The 14,837-nt window shown below is 41.3% G+C and overlaps 1 protein-coding gene across 3 annotated transcripts; it reads left to right on the top strand.

Moving 5' to 3' along the window:
- The first annotated feature begins 952 nt into the window (after positions 1-952).
- Positions 953-8,513, top strand: NUP42 (nucleoporin 42). 3 transcript variants are annotated; one of them, XM_054190164.1, is made up of 7 exons: positions 958-1,152; positions 1,657-1,915; positions 3,224-3,318; positions 3,626-3,702; positions 5,838-5,924; positions 7,623-7,707; positions 7,844-8,513. In XM_054190164.1, exons 1-7 carry the CDS (start codon positions 1,044-1,046, stop codon positions 8,410-8,412), a joined length of 1,281 nt encoding a protein of 426 aa, XP_054046139.1. In that variant the 5' UTR covers positions 958-1,043; the 3' UTR covers positions 8,413-8,513. The 3 variants fall into 3 exon arrangements, with proteins under 3 accessions (XP_054046140.1, XP_054046141.1, XP_054046139.1); XM_054190165.1 differs by lacking the exons at positions 7,623-7,707; positions 7,844-8,513 and adding an exon at positions 6,583-7,572 and having other exon boundaries at positions 953-1,152; XM_054190166.1 differs by lacking the exon at positions 7,623-7,707 and having other exon boundaries at positions 954-1,152; positions 7,844-8,006.
- Positions 8,514-14,837: the final 6,324 nt, after the last annotated feature.

The raw sequence follows: 14,837 nt of genomic DNA, 5'->3' as shown, positions 1-14,837 counted from the left end.
TACCTGTACCTTGTGCATTGCTGGTGGTGTGGATTTTTAGTCTGTTTTATATGTGAAGATCCTCCAAGTTCTCCTAAGTAGTATAAATTCCAGTTTTCAAAGTCAGTTCTTCTTTGTAGACTTCCTCCTCATTTTCTTCCTCATCCTAACAACTCTGCTTGTGCAGAAAGTAGTGGATGCACTCATGGGCTTTTAATAGTGGTTCCTGCAGCTCAGTTCTTTATTTAGTAGTAAGCGAATGCTATAACACTTCATGTTCCCCCTTGCCTTTCCCTTTTTCTGAGCCATGAAACAAACATGTCCCTGGTGTCTTTGATCCTCAATTCTACAATACCGTAAAAACTGGAGGGAAGTGTGCACTTTTTAGGTTGTACAGACTGATGGTGGTTTGGTGGGTTTTTTTGTATCTGCCTTTAAAATTGTGAAGCGCCTTTTTCTAACTTTACTTTCAAGGGGGTTAATAATTCTTTTTTTTTTTTTTTTTTTTAAAGCTACTGGAAAAACTTTTAAGTACGATGAAGGAAACGACATGTGAGAAGTAGCGTGTCCCTCAACACGTTACCATCTTCTCCGTGTGGCTTTCCTGGTGGTGGGGCTCCACGCTGCTCCTCAATCCCTCCCATCCCCCGTCCCTTCCTAATGCCTCAACCTTTGCGCAGGGTGACGATGCTCGTGATGTTTACATACGCCTGGTAGTTTTGGGTTTGTTTGGGGGTTTTTGTTTTGTTTGTTTGTTTTTTTTCCCCCCTCGATTTTTACCTCGCCGTCTCCACTGAAGGCGACGCTCCCCTGCCCCAGGCCGTGCCGTGTATCGCGACGCGCGGCGACAGAGCCCACCGCCTGACAGCCCCTGCCCTCAGCCGCCCTCTTTCGACGCCGGCCGTTGGGAGCGCTGCGGCCGTTGGCCTCGCGCGCCGGCGGCGGTTGCTCGGCGACGGGCTCGCGCCTTGGCTCCGCCTCTTCCCCGCCGCGCCGCGCGGCGCCTGCGTCTGACGTCAGGGCGCCGGCCTGTGGCGGCGGCTGGGAAGGGGGGGGTGGCCGCCATGGCCATCTGTCAGTTCTTCCTCCAGGGCCGCTGCCGCTTCGGCGAGAGGTGCTGGAACGAGCATCCCCGCGGCGGGCGCTACGGGTCCTCCGCACCCCACTACCAAGGTACTACCACCGAGGGCGGAGGCGCGGAGGGGGAGGCGTGGGGCCTGCACAGCGGCCTGTAGGCCGGGGGGCTGGGCGTGCAGAGGCGGCCTCCCCCGGGGAGAGGCAGCCCCCGGAGGCAGCCGCCGAGGCGTCTTAACATCCCCTAACGTAAGCGTACTGTGAGTTAAATTTCCTTTACTATTTTTTCTGCTGGGGTAGTTGCTTTTATGAAACCACATAAGTAAAACTGAAACAGTGTCTTTTCTGCGTTGCCGAGGGGTTGGTGCTGGCGTGGTGATGTGAGGACTAGTTCACCTTCGTCTCCCGCTTCCGGAACTCGCTGGGTTAAGCTCACTAAATAACTAGGTTAACTCATTAGGGGGAAAAAAACCTTATACGTTTTCTTTTCAAGATTCTTATTGCCCCCCTAAGAATAGTTATACTTACAGTTTTTACTGATGTGGTATTGTTCAGTATCTTAATGATTTAAAATTTCTGTTTGTTGTTTTCTTTTATTGGAAGGCACTAGCAGAGGAGGAGGAGGAGGCAATGCGTGGGGTACTGCTAACCAGAGATACACTAATGTTATCCAGCCATCTACCTTCAAGTCTAACGCATGGGGTGGCAGCAGAGATCACGGAAGAGGATTTTTTGGCTCCTCTGATTTTGGATCATCAGGCGGCGGCAGCAGAAATGCAGACTTTTCGCAGAACAGATTCTCTGCGTTAATGAGCAGTCAAAATATTGCTGATGGCTATAAAGATGAAGAGGAGAGGCTTCTGTAAGATATAGTCCTGTCTCACTGAAAGCATTTAGGATGAGCGGTTTAAAAGCTCACTGCCTTACAAGAGATAATGCAGAGGACACAATCATGAGGAGGAAGCTGGGACCTGCAGTCAGAACCGGAGAAAACAATACTTCATTTAGTTCTCTGGCATTATGCTGGCATGGGAAGAAAGTGATCCTTGTTTTGAACCTGGGTTGGGCAGCTAGACAACTGTGATATTAGTAAGATGGTATGGTATTTAAGTTGTGGGCAGAAGGATAAGGAAGGAAACAAAGATTTTGGTACTCAGAAATAATGGGTCAGAGCCCCCTGGACAGCATTTCAACCCTTTAAAAAAGTCTAAGAAGATGAACTATTTGACTTAGTTTTCCTGACACTGAAGATAAAAATTGTTCTGCTAATGGCAAAATGATTGAAACCTGGTTTCATATGTGTGTATGTTAGAGTCAGTTGAGAGTGACCAGCAGGTTCAAGATGATTACAGGGCAGGTGATGAGAAGTAACAGGCAGTGTGATTTCTTGAAGAAGTGAGGTTTTGGAAAAACTTTACTTTTTTTTTTTTTTTTAAGATTACATTAAGACGATGCTTAACAGATTATTTATTCAGCTTCTCAAATGTGAATGTGTATTGTGCAGCAAATACCTGAAATAGTTAGAATCTTTGTTTATTTCTTACTATGTAGTGATTTGCCTGTCTACTTCAGTTTTACCCTTTCACTCTTTGTTTACATTTGGATTATCTTTTGTTGATGTAGCTTCTATTTCTCTGCCTTTGCAATGTCTGGATTTTTATGCTTTTGATTCTCTTTCATAAACTGATATTGAACACTATTCTCTTTTTTTTTCTTTATTTCCTTCCTCTTTTTTTCTCAATTTTGCTATTTAATACTGTGTGTATTCATTTATATTGTAAAATCATTTAGTATTGAGAAGGTTTTAAATTGTGTTGTGATCAACAGCTTCAGGGAAAATCCTGTGACAGCATATGCCATACGAGGATTAAAGAAATACTTTGTGTGGTTTGGGATTATTTTTTTTGATCTGGTTTGATTTACTTGCAGTTAGATGATAAAGTAAAATGCTTTGAAGAGGCACTTATGTATCTTGCCAAATAAGTGCATTTTTTTCCATGGAGAACTGAGTGCTATTCTTGTTCACTCAGACTAGTGTCATGCTTCATTTTCATGGTAGTGGGTCTTTGAATCTAACTTTAGATTCGAACTAGGCAGTTGCTTCTGGTGGTTTTGTTTTGACCGTATAATTTCACTTTCGCCTGTGGTTTTACTTTGTTTTCTTTTCTAGCGAATGTGTAGCCAAAGACATGGAAATTTGGGAAACTTCAGGACAATGGATATTTTCATCTTATTCACCAATGAAAGAAAAGCCAAATATCTCAGGTAGGTAATGGTTTTTAGTGTTGCCGCGTATTGCTAATATTTAGGATGTTTCTTACGCTTTTGTACCTCTGTGGAACCATTTGGAAGGTGATGATTTGCCTTGTGCTGTAACAGAAAAGAATATTGGATTATGGCAAATTCATGTTGGACATTCATCTTTGAAATTTTGTAATTAATCCTTTTTGTGTCTCCAACTGTAACTGACTTACAGATAATGTACTAAGGCCCATCTCTTCATAACTGTAGAGGGCAAATGGAAGTACTAATATATTTTCTTGGAGGTTTTTGATTATTCCTCTCCTTACAGGCTTTGCAGATTTCTCACCAGAAGAATTGCATCTGGAGTATTATAACTGTAGAGCAAACAATGATGTTCAGAACTATGTAAGTATTTAAAAAAAATGCTGACTGATGTGGACACATTGTGGGATAGGACTTGTTACTATTCTTCAGGTGGCAGCTCTTGACTCGTTTAATTACCAGACTCCAGGAGATTATCAGAATGTCAAAATATTTTTTTAATTTTTGTGCACCAAATAGAATGCAAAAATAGCTGCTAGCGTGCCTGCTCTACTGTAACTTCCTATTTCTGTCTGAGATCACAGGGTAAAACTATCAGATCTGTGCTTCTAAAACTGGTGGCCTAAATTTCTAGACATATCAGCTCCTACAAAAAGTGGTAGCAATAGACTTTTAGCTAGTCTCAGTTAAATGTATGGTCTTTCTAAACCTACACACTCCTTGTCTTAGTCTTGTCCCTGCTCGTGTGTGTTATTTGTAGAAGTTATTTGAATCCTATCTCAGAAGTTTCATACTTTGTATGCTGTTAGTCAGTTTGATTGTTATAGCTGGATATATAGCACTTTAGGTAGAACGCTGAGGAAGTTTATTTGACTTTGTTCTTTTACATATCTTTATTGCAGGGACTTAATGCTGAAAATAGCAGATACTTCTGAAGGAGTATATATGTTTCTAGAAATGAAGTAATATATATGGGTTTTTGTGTGTGTATATATATGTATATTTATATATATGTATATATAAAAAATTATATGCATTGTTCCTCCCTCATAGTGCTATCAATATCAAGGAAGCTAGCACAGTTCAATGTTGTGCCAGGAGAGCAATTAGGCTATTGGATAGATGCAAGTACAAACTAAATCAAGCTACATTGCACTCTTTCCTCTTCCTTTTGGTTCTGTATTACAGAAGGAATTGTGATTGTCACCACTCTTGCTTCACATGTTTAGAATTATCAGAATTGCATTTTCAAAGACAGGAGAGAATTTTTTTAAGAAACTTCAACTAAAAAAAAAAAACAGAAAGGATTAAACAATACACTATGCCTGGCTGTTAAAAAAAACATTTGTGGCCTCACTGAAGCACTGAATGCAAGTTCATGAAAGTCTCGGTATATAGATGAGAACTGTATGATACAGTTGTCTCACAAAGTGTTTAATTACAACATGTCTCTTCCAAAGCATGTGTTTCTATTCTTAAACTGGGTCAAAATCTGAATTTTCCAGTCTGTTGTGTAAGAGCTGATGCCAAGCAACATGATCTTCCAGCATGTGACTAGACACAAAAGAATTATTGATGTTTGTGATGTAAGACCCTTTTGAAAAATTAAGGAATTCATTTACAAAAAGATTACTCATGCCACTCTTGCAGGCATTTGGGACATTATACATTTTACTTGGTTAGTTTTTAATGAAAATTCAATTAGGTCGGGCTTCGAATAAGGTGTGTTGATAAACTTAAATATAGGAAATACACATTTGAAATTACTGAAACCTAAGTTATTTAATGACTTTCAAGTTTCTTGTTTAATCACAGTTATCCAATAGACATAGGTACTATTTATTGCTGTATATGTTCTGTGCGGTAATCTGTTGGATCACATTAAAGGGGTTGATTTAAATTAAGAAAGTTAATTTCTGCAAAGCTAAATATTTTAGGGCAATACTATTAAAGTGTTCTGAATTGCAGTGTGTTGAAAGTGAGCATTTTTTTTTTTAAAATGGGAGAGAAGCTAAAGCAAATCTTAGAGCTTCAGCTTAATGAGTGTACTTAATGTAAGTGGACAAGCCAGAAATAAAACAAAGACTGAAGAGCTTGTTCTCTTATACTTAAAGCTTACATATTTTATGTGTGGTTTGTTGGGTTTTGGTGTCTTTTTTTTTTTTTTTTTTTCCCCCAAGCACCTAATTCTGACAGTGGTAGAACTTAGATTTAGAAAGCCCCAGGACATTTTTTTAATCTTATTGTTACATGAAGTAAAAAAGTTGATTTAAGGTCAACAGTAAGAGAATTGAAAGGAATTCTGTGTTAATAACAAAAATTTCAGCTTCTCAGTTTGAAGTTTCACGAAAGCAAAAATCTTTTCTTCTTGGCTTAATGAAGTTTCTTTTCTAATTCTGGAAATCTTCTTTAAGTTTAGTTTTCAGATCTCTCTGTTTTCTTTATTTTTTATGTCTTCACCAATAATAAACCCACGCTTTTCTTTTCCCCCTTTTTAGATAAATTCTGTCCGACAGTTAGCGGAACAATGGAAAAATCGTCTGCTTCAGTTGAAAACTTTAAATGCATCGACAAAAGCGGCTTTGGTAAGTGTTAATGAAAGGTAAAATGTTTTTGTTCCTGATGTCATTTTTTTTATTAATCTTGGGCAAATGTTTTTCTTAGATTCATGTTTCGTTAGACACATCCTACCAAACTGTCCTGCAAACATCAACGTTAGTTTCTGTTACAAAGATTTCTAAGACATGGTAGTTGTAATGTGGCACCTTGTTTTTAATGAAGAGATTTTGCAAGTGTTCTATAGAAACTTCAGCTGTTATCAAATACTTAACTACACTTCTATTAGCCTTATACAAATAGGTGATAGGTATTGCTTTGAAGATCACAGGATACTATATTTTACAACCAAATATACATGATTCTTTTTAGAGCATTCTTGTTTGCACCTAAATAGCTGAGAAATGAAAATGTTTGATTCCTAGATTCAATAGCAATTTTATGGTAGATCTATGAACTGTTCTGAAAATCTCAACTATGATGTGTTACGTGCTGGCACTGCAGCCTTGAAAAACATGTGGCATGAAAGTGTTTGGCTGACTGGCGGCACAAGGACCTTGACAGTAATCTTAGAACACTCCTGGGAACATTAGAGAGAGTGGAAAGGGTGTAAGGAGGAATTACATGAGAGTAATGATTGCAGTTTGAAAACTGCCACATCTCTCCATCTATGTGGTTTTTTTATAGGTGATAGAAATGTGACTGAAAGATTATCTGAGTCAGGTGAACGTGAAAGTCTGTGAACACAGTTTTGGGTCTAACATCCACCTTTCTTTGGAATCATGAAATTGGTGAATTGCAGGCAGGTATTATAAAACCCTTTAGTTAACTAAGGACAGTAGTGAATCAGGATGGTTCCGTGTTACCAAGGCAGCAGCTGGATCCCAGGCTTGGAATACTAGCATTGCAAGCCTCGTGGAAGTAACCATAGCTTAAGGTCAGGATCTGGTTGAGTACATGTATAGTAAGAGGCAAGTATCCACCCCACCTTTTCTTCCATGTGCTGATATTTGACTCTTCAAAGGTATAATCAGCAGATGAGACCAGAATTGTTCTCCAGGTCATCTTAGGATAAACAGAACATTTTGGTAATGCCAGAATGAGAAATTGATAGATAGGTGAGAGAGAAACTGCTTGTATAAAATTTGAAGATGCAAATAGTAGTTGTTCCTGTGAAGGTGACAAACACCTGTGAATCTAGATGTGTCAGAAAAGAATGCTTGAGTTAAAGTCAGTATTAAATAATCAGGGAGACAGAGTAAGTTGATTTAAGTGGAGTCTGCGTGAAGCACATTAAAGTTTTAGTAATGTATTCATACCCCTTGCTATGTTCAATGCTGAAGGCGAAGAAGTGGATTTTGGGCTTTAGCACGGTTGAAGACTAGATTTGCGAAGGTGAAAGAACGGACTAAGTCAAGGCAATGACATAGATAGGGTCATAAAGCACTAACTGAAATAGGTAAGATATGAGAACGAGAGCTGGAAGAGGTGTTCAGGTCACTGACTGACAGACAGCAATCTGTAAATTGCAATATATTGGTGTTTCTGGAGTGTTTTACAGAGAATAGTGTAGAGCCTTAAAGCATTTTTTTCATAGCTGCAAGAGCATGCAGTTGTAATGAAAGTGATCAGGGTCTAACTTAGAGTAAGTTGTATTAAATTGGACTGGGCAGCTGTATTTTTACTTCAAGTATTTATTGAAAGGCATTTCCCCGCTTTTTTTTAAGCTATCTGAATTAAAGAACACAGTCACTCAACCACTGCCTGCCTTTGGATTTGGAGGACAGCAAACATCAGGCTTCGGGTTGTCAAGTAAGTTCCTGCATTAAGAACTAACAGTTAAACATTTTATTGAGGTTTTTCTTCTCCTGCAGTATTGAAATACAGCAGTAGCTTAGTATCACAGTTGTGCACATTCTAACTTTTTTTATAAATTTTATAATTGCAGGCTTTCCTGTGAACAGCAGCAGTAACAGTGCTAGCAGTTTCTCCTTTAAAACAAGTTCCAGCCTCACCAGCGCATCATCTGGAAACACCCCTGCTTTTGGGAGCTCTTCTGCTGCTTGTAATCCTCCTGCATTTGGTGTGACGTCCTCTCCTAGTGTGTCCCATTCTGTTGGTTTTGGCAGCCCGGCGGCTCCATCCGCAGCCTCCTTCTCATTTAAAACTTCTGAAACAACTAGTGGTTTTGGAACTTCGGGGTTTTCAGGGTTTGGCAATTCTGCTGCTGTGAACTCTTCAGGCACCACTCCACTTACAGCCTTCGGAGCTTTTAACGCAGCAGCGGCAGCTTCTCCCTCCTCTTCAAGCAGTACTTTATTTGGACAGACTGCCAGTGCCTCTGGACATAACATAACATCAGCATCTTCTGCAGTCACAAACAATACTACATCAGAAAAGTTATTTACACCAAAGAGCGAATTATCAGCTGAAGAGTTGAAACAATTTGAAGCAAAAAAGTTTACAATGGGAAAGATTCCTCTCAAGCCACCACCATTAGAACTTTTAAATGTTTAGGACTTCCAAATTTATTCTGAAATAATATGTAACTTCTGTGATAGGTCAACTACGCAATTTTGTGGTTGAGTAATGAAATAAAATGCTTCCTTTTGAGTTAATTTTCGTTTCAAATCTAAGTGTTCTGCAATTATAAACTCAAAGGTATAAACACTTGAATGTTATACTTTATCATTTCTTGGTTATTTTGGAATGGACCTTTTACATCCAAGAAATGAACTAATGAAAATAATTTAAAGTTCTCTCTTATATTCTGGGCAAAAACTGTATTAAAAAGGCTTTGTCAAAAGTGAGAGTGCTTCGGTGAGGTATTCGCATCCAAATGGATGCAGTTCAAGACTGCTTGTTGTTGGACCACCTTGTCTTCTCCCCCTTATTTAAAGGGTTTGTGCAGCCTTGGACAATTGTGTTTGGAGACAGAGGGCTCCTGCGTGGCACCTCACTAATGTGCTTCTGTCACCCGGGAGTCAGCTACCTCTCCCAATTGATGCAGATCAGCTCTTGTTGTTCCGCTTGAGGGCATAATGCATGCATTAACGTAACAGCTGGGGGAGGACAGCCTTGAAAGCATTCATCAGGAATAAGGAGCTTGTGGTTTGCTATTTTGACACCTCTTGGATTGAAACTTCGCAAGCAATTGTAAAACTACGTACTACATTTATGTGAATTGTTAAGAGTTCTGTTGTCTGGTTTGCAAAACTTGATGGGTGCATATATTAGCAGTACCTTTTCTGAATTAATGATATTAAGGTATATATTTTGCCAAGATACTATAAAGCAAGGGTTAGAAATCTTCTAGAGGAGGTACTGGAGTCAGGTGACTCTAGTCAAGAACTCATTTGTTCTTGACCAGGCCCTCCCATTAATGGTATAAAATCACCAAACCTCATATTTAAGAGGAAAGCATAAGTTTACTCCAGGATATATATAAATAAATTGATTGTTTCTTTCATACTTGCAGATAACATTTCAGTTCTCGCTATGGACCCCATAGTTCTACTTAAAACTTTACTACAGCTGTGTTTCCTACCAAAGGTCCATAGCATACTGGCTTGCTAAAACGATGTCATAGAATCATAGAATGGTTTAGGTTGGAAGGGACCTTAAAGATCACCTACTTCCAACCCCTCTAGACACCTCCCACTAGACCAGGCTGCTCAAAGCCCCATCCAGCCTGGCCTTGAACACTTCCAGGGATGGGGCATCCACAGCTTCCCTGGGCAACCTGTTCCAGTGCCTTACCACCCTCAGAGTGAAAAATTTCTTCCTAATACCTAATCTAAATCTACCCTCTTCCAGTTTGAAGCCATTACCCCTCATCCTACCACTACATGCCCTTGCAAAAAGTCCCTCTCCAGCTTTCTTGTAGGCTCCCTTCAGATACTGGAAAGCTGCTATAAGGTCTCCCTGGAATCTTATCTTCTCCAGGCTGAATGTGAATGAACTCAACATTTAGGCTGGCAGGCCATGGGTAGGCACTTTGCAGGCTTAATAGAAATCCAGGTTCCTCAGTCTACGTACTTAGTGTAGATGTACCAGAACCTTGTGTATGTTATAGCACTGGGTTGTTTAGATGGATTTTTCTAGTGACTGTTTTGTAGATGAAATAAGGCATCTGGGTTTTGTTATTGTTGTTAATGACCCAGTGCAGGCTTTCTGTAACTCACAAACAAAATACTGATACATTGGCCTAGAGTTCCATTTAATTCTTATGAAATGTGTTTTTTCCAAGTGGGGTCTCCAGAGCAGTACTACGACTTGTACAAATTAAGGCATGTACATCTGTCAGGGGTCACTTAGCTCGGGATTCGTTATGCCAGTTACTCAGATTTTGGTGCAGGAACCAAGGAACATACTAAAATCTGTTAACGCCGCTGTAGTTCAGAAATCCCCCCTCTTTACAGAAGTTGTTAAACTCACTTTTGTAAAAAGTTAGTATTTAACAACAACCAAACAAAAACAAGTTTGTGGTTTGTCAGATGAATGCTGTAATCTGCCTGAGCTCATTCTATTACATCCTATACCCTTTCCTGTATTTCATTTGTGAAGCCTCAGTGGTTCTCAAACCCAATTGTATCAGAAAGCTACAAGGGTGGGTTTTTTAAGTTCCTATATTTATTATTATTATTTGTATTAAAGCAGCACTGTAGCATGGCAAGAGTGTATTTTGGGGGAAAAGGTACAGAATTAAGCCCTGCTGATAACCTTAAGGATCCCGTGGCGTGTTTCAGAGGGCTGTGGATTGTTCTGTCTTACGTTTAAAGTAGTAATAGTTTTGAAGTCACCTGTGCTGTTTTCCTAATGCTCGTCCTCTTAAATGGCTACTTTGACAAACAAAAACAGAGAGGAACGTTCTAAGTCACAGTTAAGAACAGGCTACCTCTGACCAATGCCAAAGCCATCTTTACTAAGTCGAATTGTCTTTATACACAAGGCTGCTGCGAGATTTTTGAGCTTCTGTACCTGAGGGCTGCTGCTGTGCTATGTAAGAGCTTAAAGCAGCTTCCTTTTCAACTTAAGTGACAAGCTAGAACCTTTAGTCTTTCCCCGAGTATCTCAGCAGGTTGTTGCTGCTAAGCTGCACTAAGAGCTTTCACGGCTCAAAAGTGCACAAGTGCTTTTTTAAGTGGAAGTGTTTAGCCTTAAAAAAAAAAAAAAATAAAAAAAAAATTGTAAGGCCATGAAAAATCTGAATAATCTACTGTACGTACCCAAAAGAACATTGGCTAGATGTTTTCAAACATCATTCTAACCTACAGGCACCTAAGTGCGAGAAAGGAATTTTGAAGTCTTAGGTCACCTTGCCATTAAGAAATAGAAAGGTTAAGGGAGGTATTCCTAATTTAGATGACAATACATTTAAGAAATCACGTTTGATCAAATTTTTTGAACGAGTGTATTTTTTTTCAGGTCATCTGCTCACCCTCAAAGAAAAATAATAAAAAAAAATCACTATTACAGAGGTACTAAGACTTGGTGTTTCGTATCCAATGGGTTTCTGCGCATCTGAAAAGAGGGCCGAGAGCCGTGCGACATGACTTGGCTAGCAAAAGGCAAGCTGTGTATTTGGCTGCAGAAGCAGAGATAAGGATAGGATAGAATAGGAAGAAAGAGTATTGCTCTAGTGGGCTTACTAAACTGCAGAAAATAAGCAACAATTTGTCAGTAGATCAAAGCAATCTTTCTCAACATTTGCACTGTATTTCTTTCTTTTTTTTCTTTTTTTTTTTTTTTTTTTTTTTTTTTTCCGTTCATCCTGTTCTGCTTTGGGTATATTTGATATCAAACTTGGTTGCGAGTACAAAGGCAACTAAATAATATCTTCCTTTTAGCTACAATCCTTTCATTTTTCTTAACTTCTCCTTTTTGCAACTGCTGTTTTGTTTGGGATATGGCTGCTTTCCAGAAAGTCGTCATATTGTGGTCGGGCATAATAAAATACATACAGGGTGGCAGCAAACCCACAGATCTCACTCTGCTGTACCTCGTTTCAGAACAAGAAACATGAGGTAAAGGCCAGAGCAAAGAGGTGCAACACGTCCTGATTAGCAGGAGAACTCGGTCTGCGAAATAGGCTTGAACATTCAAGCTCCGCGTGATATTTTCAAGTACTTCCCTTACTTTGAAATAACAGGATTTATGAGTCACTGAAATTCCTGCGGTGTGGTACAAACAACTAATTTGAAGAGTGAGTTGAAATTTTGGTTTCCAAGAGATCATGGATTAATTCTCAGACAGCAGCACTCGAGACTGGCTGCACACGGGACAACCCTCCACCGCCCCAGCAGAGGAAGCAGCCCAGCATCTAACAAAGGGAATTTTCTCTGCCCTTTTTCTTCCAGGATATACCGGCAGCACTGGGAGAGCTCAAAATGCGAGCTAGGAGAGGAGAAGAGAAAAAGTGAGCCTCAGAAGGCATTACAATTTGGTCTTAAAAGTTAAGCATCATAGTAGCCACGTGCTCTGTAGTTTCATGATATGCAGCTGTATGGGGTTTGCATGGCAAGGTTTTGGGGAGGGGGGGAGCGCTACAGGGCTGGCTTCTGTGCGAAGCTGCAAGAAGCTTCCCCTTGCCTGATAGAATCATAGACTCATAGAACCACAGGGTTGGAAGGGACCTCTGGAGATCATCTAGTCCAACCCCCCTGCCAGAGCAGGGTCACCTTAGAGCAGGTTGCACAGGAATGCATCCAGGCAGGTTTGGAATGTCTCCAGAGATGGAGACTCCACCACCTCCCTGGTCAGCCTGTCCCAGTGCTCTGCCACCCTCAAAGTAAAGAAGTTCCTTATGTTTAGGTGGAACTTCCTGTGCTCAAGTTTGTGCCTGTTACCTCTTGTCCTGTCGCTGGGCACCACTGAAAAGCCAGTGCCAGCGGCTCCAAGACAGACCCACTGCTGGCCAAGGCCAAGGCCATCAGTGATGGTGGCAGTGCCCTTGGGATAACAGATTTAAGAAGAGGAAGGGAGGAAGGGAGGAAGAACACCAAGAACAAAAGAACAACAAAAAACTGCGTGGACAACAACCAGGAGAGATGACTGAGAGCAACAACTCTGCAGACACCAAGGTCAGTGAAGAAGGAGGGGGGGGACGTGCTCCAGGTTCTAGAGCAGAGATTCCCCTGCAGCCCCTGGTGAAGACCATGGTGAGGCAGGCTGTCCCCCTGCAGCCCATGGAGGACCCCACGCTAGAACAGACGGATGCCTGATGGAGGCTGTAACCCCAAGGAGAGACCATGCTTGAATAGGCTCCTGGCATGACCTGTGGACCTGTGGAGAGAGGAGCCCATGCTGGAGCCGGTTTGCTGGCAGGACTTGTGACCCCATGGGGGACCCTCACTGGAGCAGTCTGTTCCTGAGGGACTGCACCTCATGGAAGGGACCCATGCTGGAGCAGTTCATGAAGAACTGCAGCCCATGGGAAGGACAGACCCATGTTGGAAAAGTTCATGGAGGACTGTCTCCCATGAGAGGGACCCCACACCGGAGCAGGGGAAGTGTGAGGAGCCCTCCCCTTGAGGAGGCAGGAGCGACAGAGACAACGTGTGATGAACTGCCCACAACCCCCATTCCCCGTCCCCCTGTGGGGAGGAGGTAGAGAAAATTGTGAGTGAAGCTGAGCCTGGGAAGAAGGGAGGGGTGGGGGGGAAGGTGTTTTAAGATTTGGGTTCATTTCATTATCCTACTCTGATTTTATTGGTATTAAATGAATTTCCCCTGAGTCAAGTCTGTTTTGCCCGTGACAGTAATGACTGAGTGATCTCCTTGTCCTTATCCTGACCCACGAGCCTTTTGTTCTATTTTGTCTCCCCTGTCCAGCTGAGGAGGGCAGTGACAGAGTGGCTTTGGTGGGCACCCGGCCTCCAGCCAGGGTCAACCCGCCACGGCAGCGGAAAGCGGTGAGGTAGCCTTACGCTGGATGAAGGAAGATGGACTGCCAACAATCAACTGACTGGATTTAAGCCTCAGAGAATAAAGCTAAGGGCATCGAGAACAGTAAATTAACAACAGGATAAGGATAAGGAAAGAAGAGCTTTCACCAACATGTCTGGGGGGGAAAGGAATACAAAAGGCCTATTAATACAGGAGCAGGGAAGTGAGATTGATAACTCTGAACTGGTGGAAATCTATTTAAAAATATTTGAAATGAGGGACATTTCAATGAGTTGAAAATCAATGACGATGTAATGCAGTTACTGATAACAGGCAAGTACGGAAATATTTGTGAAATGTGAGCTTACTGTAGTACAGTGGGATTCCAGCTAATTTGCTGTACTGGTCAGTAAGGGAATCAGCTAATGGACTTGCTATCCCTCTGATAATTATTCAGATAAGTGATAGAGCACTAGGGATGTGCTAGCAGACTGGGGAAATAATATACCTCAGCAGGAAAAGGTACTTATTTTGTTGATGGCTACAAATAATTTGAGGAGATTCTAAAGCCAGATCATCTGGTTTTTAGTAAGGCATTTGATACAAGCATTTAAGAGGTGTCAGTTGTTTATGTAACAGTGATTAGGGGTAGCAATTAGTCACAAACATTGACAAGTGAGTGAAGGTTTATTGTTTATAGTCCACCTCCCATGTCCTAATGTAAAGGACAGAGAGAAACTGTAATTTGATATTTACCTGGAGGGTGACGGAGGAAAAAAGCCACAGACAATTAGACCATTTAAATAGATATCTGATTGTATTTGACCTAATAGAAGCCAGCAGCTAAGGGAAAAAAATCATACTACTAGTAGTATGCCATGCCAGCCTCATGAAGTTCAACACGACCAAGTGCAAGATCCTCCATCTGGGTCGGGGCAATCCCAAGCACCGATATAGGCTGCACAGTGACTGGCTTGAGAGCAGCCCTGAAGAAAAGGACTTGGGGGTGCTGGTAGACGAGAGGCTCAACAGGAGCCGTCAGTGTGCACTAGCGG

This window comes from Rissa tridactyla, chromosome 2 (genome assembly GCF_028500815.1).
Source record: "Rissa tridactyla isolate bRisTri1 chromosome 2, bRisTri1.patW.cur.20221130, whole genome shotgun sequence".
Lineage (NCBI taxonomy): Eukaryota > Metazoa > Chordata > Aves > Charadriiformes > Laridae > Rissa > Rissa tridactyla.
Note: the sequence above shows the minus strand (reverse complement) of the source record. Positions and strands in the feature narration are given on the sequence as shown.

Excerpts from the sequence above, each read along its gene's own strand:
- NUP42 (XM_054190164.1), top strand. The coding sequence starts at position 1,044 with ATGGCCATCTGTCAGTTCTTCCTCCAGGGCCGCTGCCGCTTCGGCGAG. Across the intron at positions 3,319-3,625 it reads AGAAAAGCCAAATATCTCAG|GCTTTGCAGATTTCTCACCA; the intron begins GTAGGTAATGGT and ends CTCTCCTTACAG. Across the intron at positions 7,708-7,843 it reads ATCAGGCTTCGGGTTGTCAA|GCTTTCCTGTGAACAGCAGC; the intron begins GTAAGTTCCTGC and ends TTATAATTGCAG.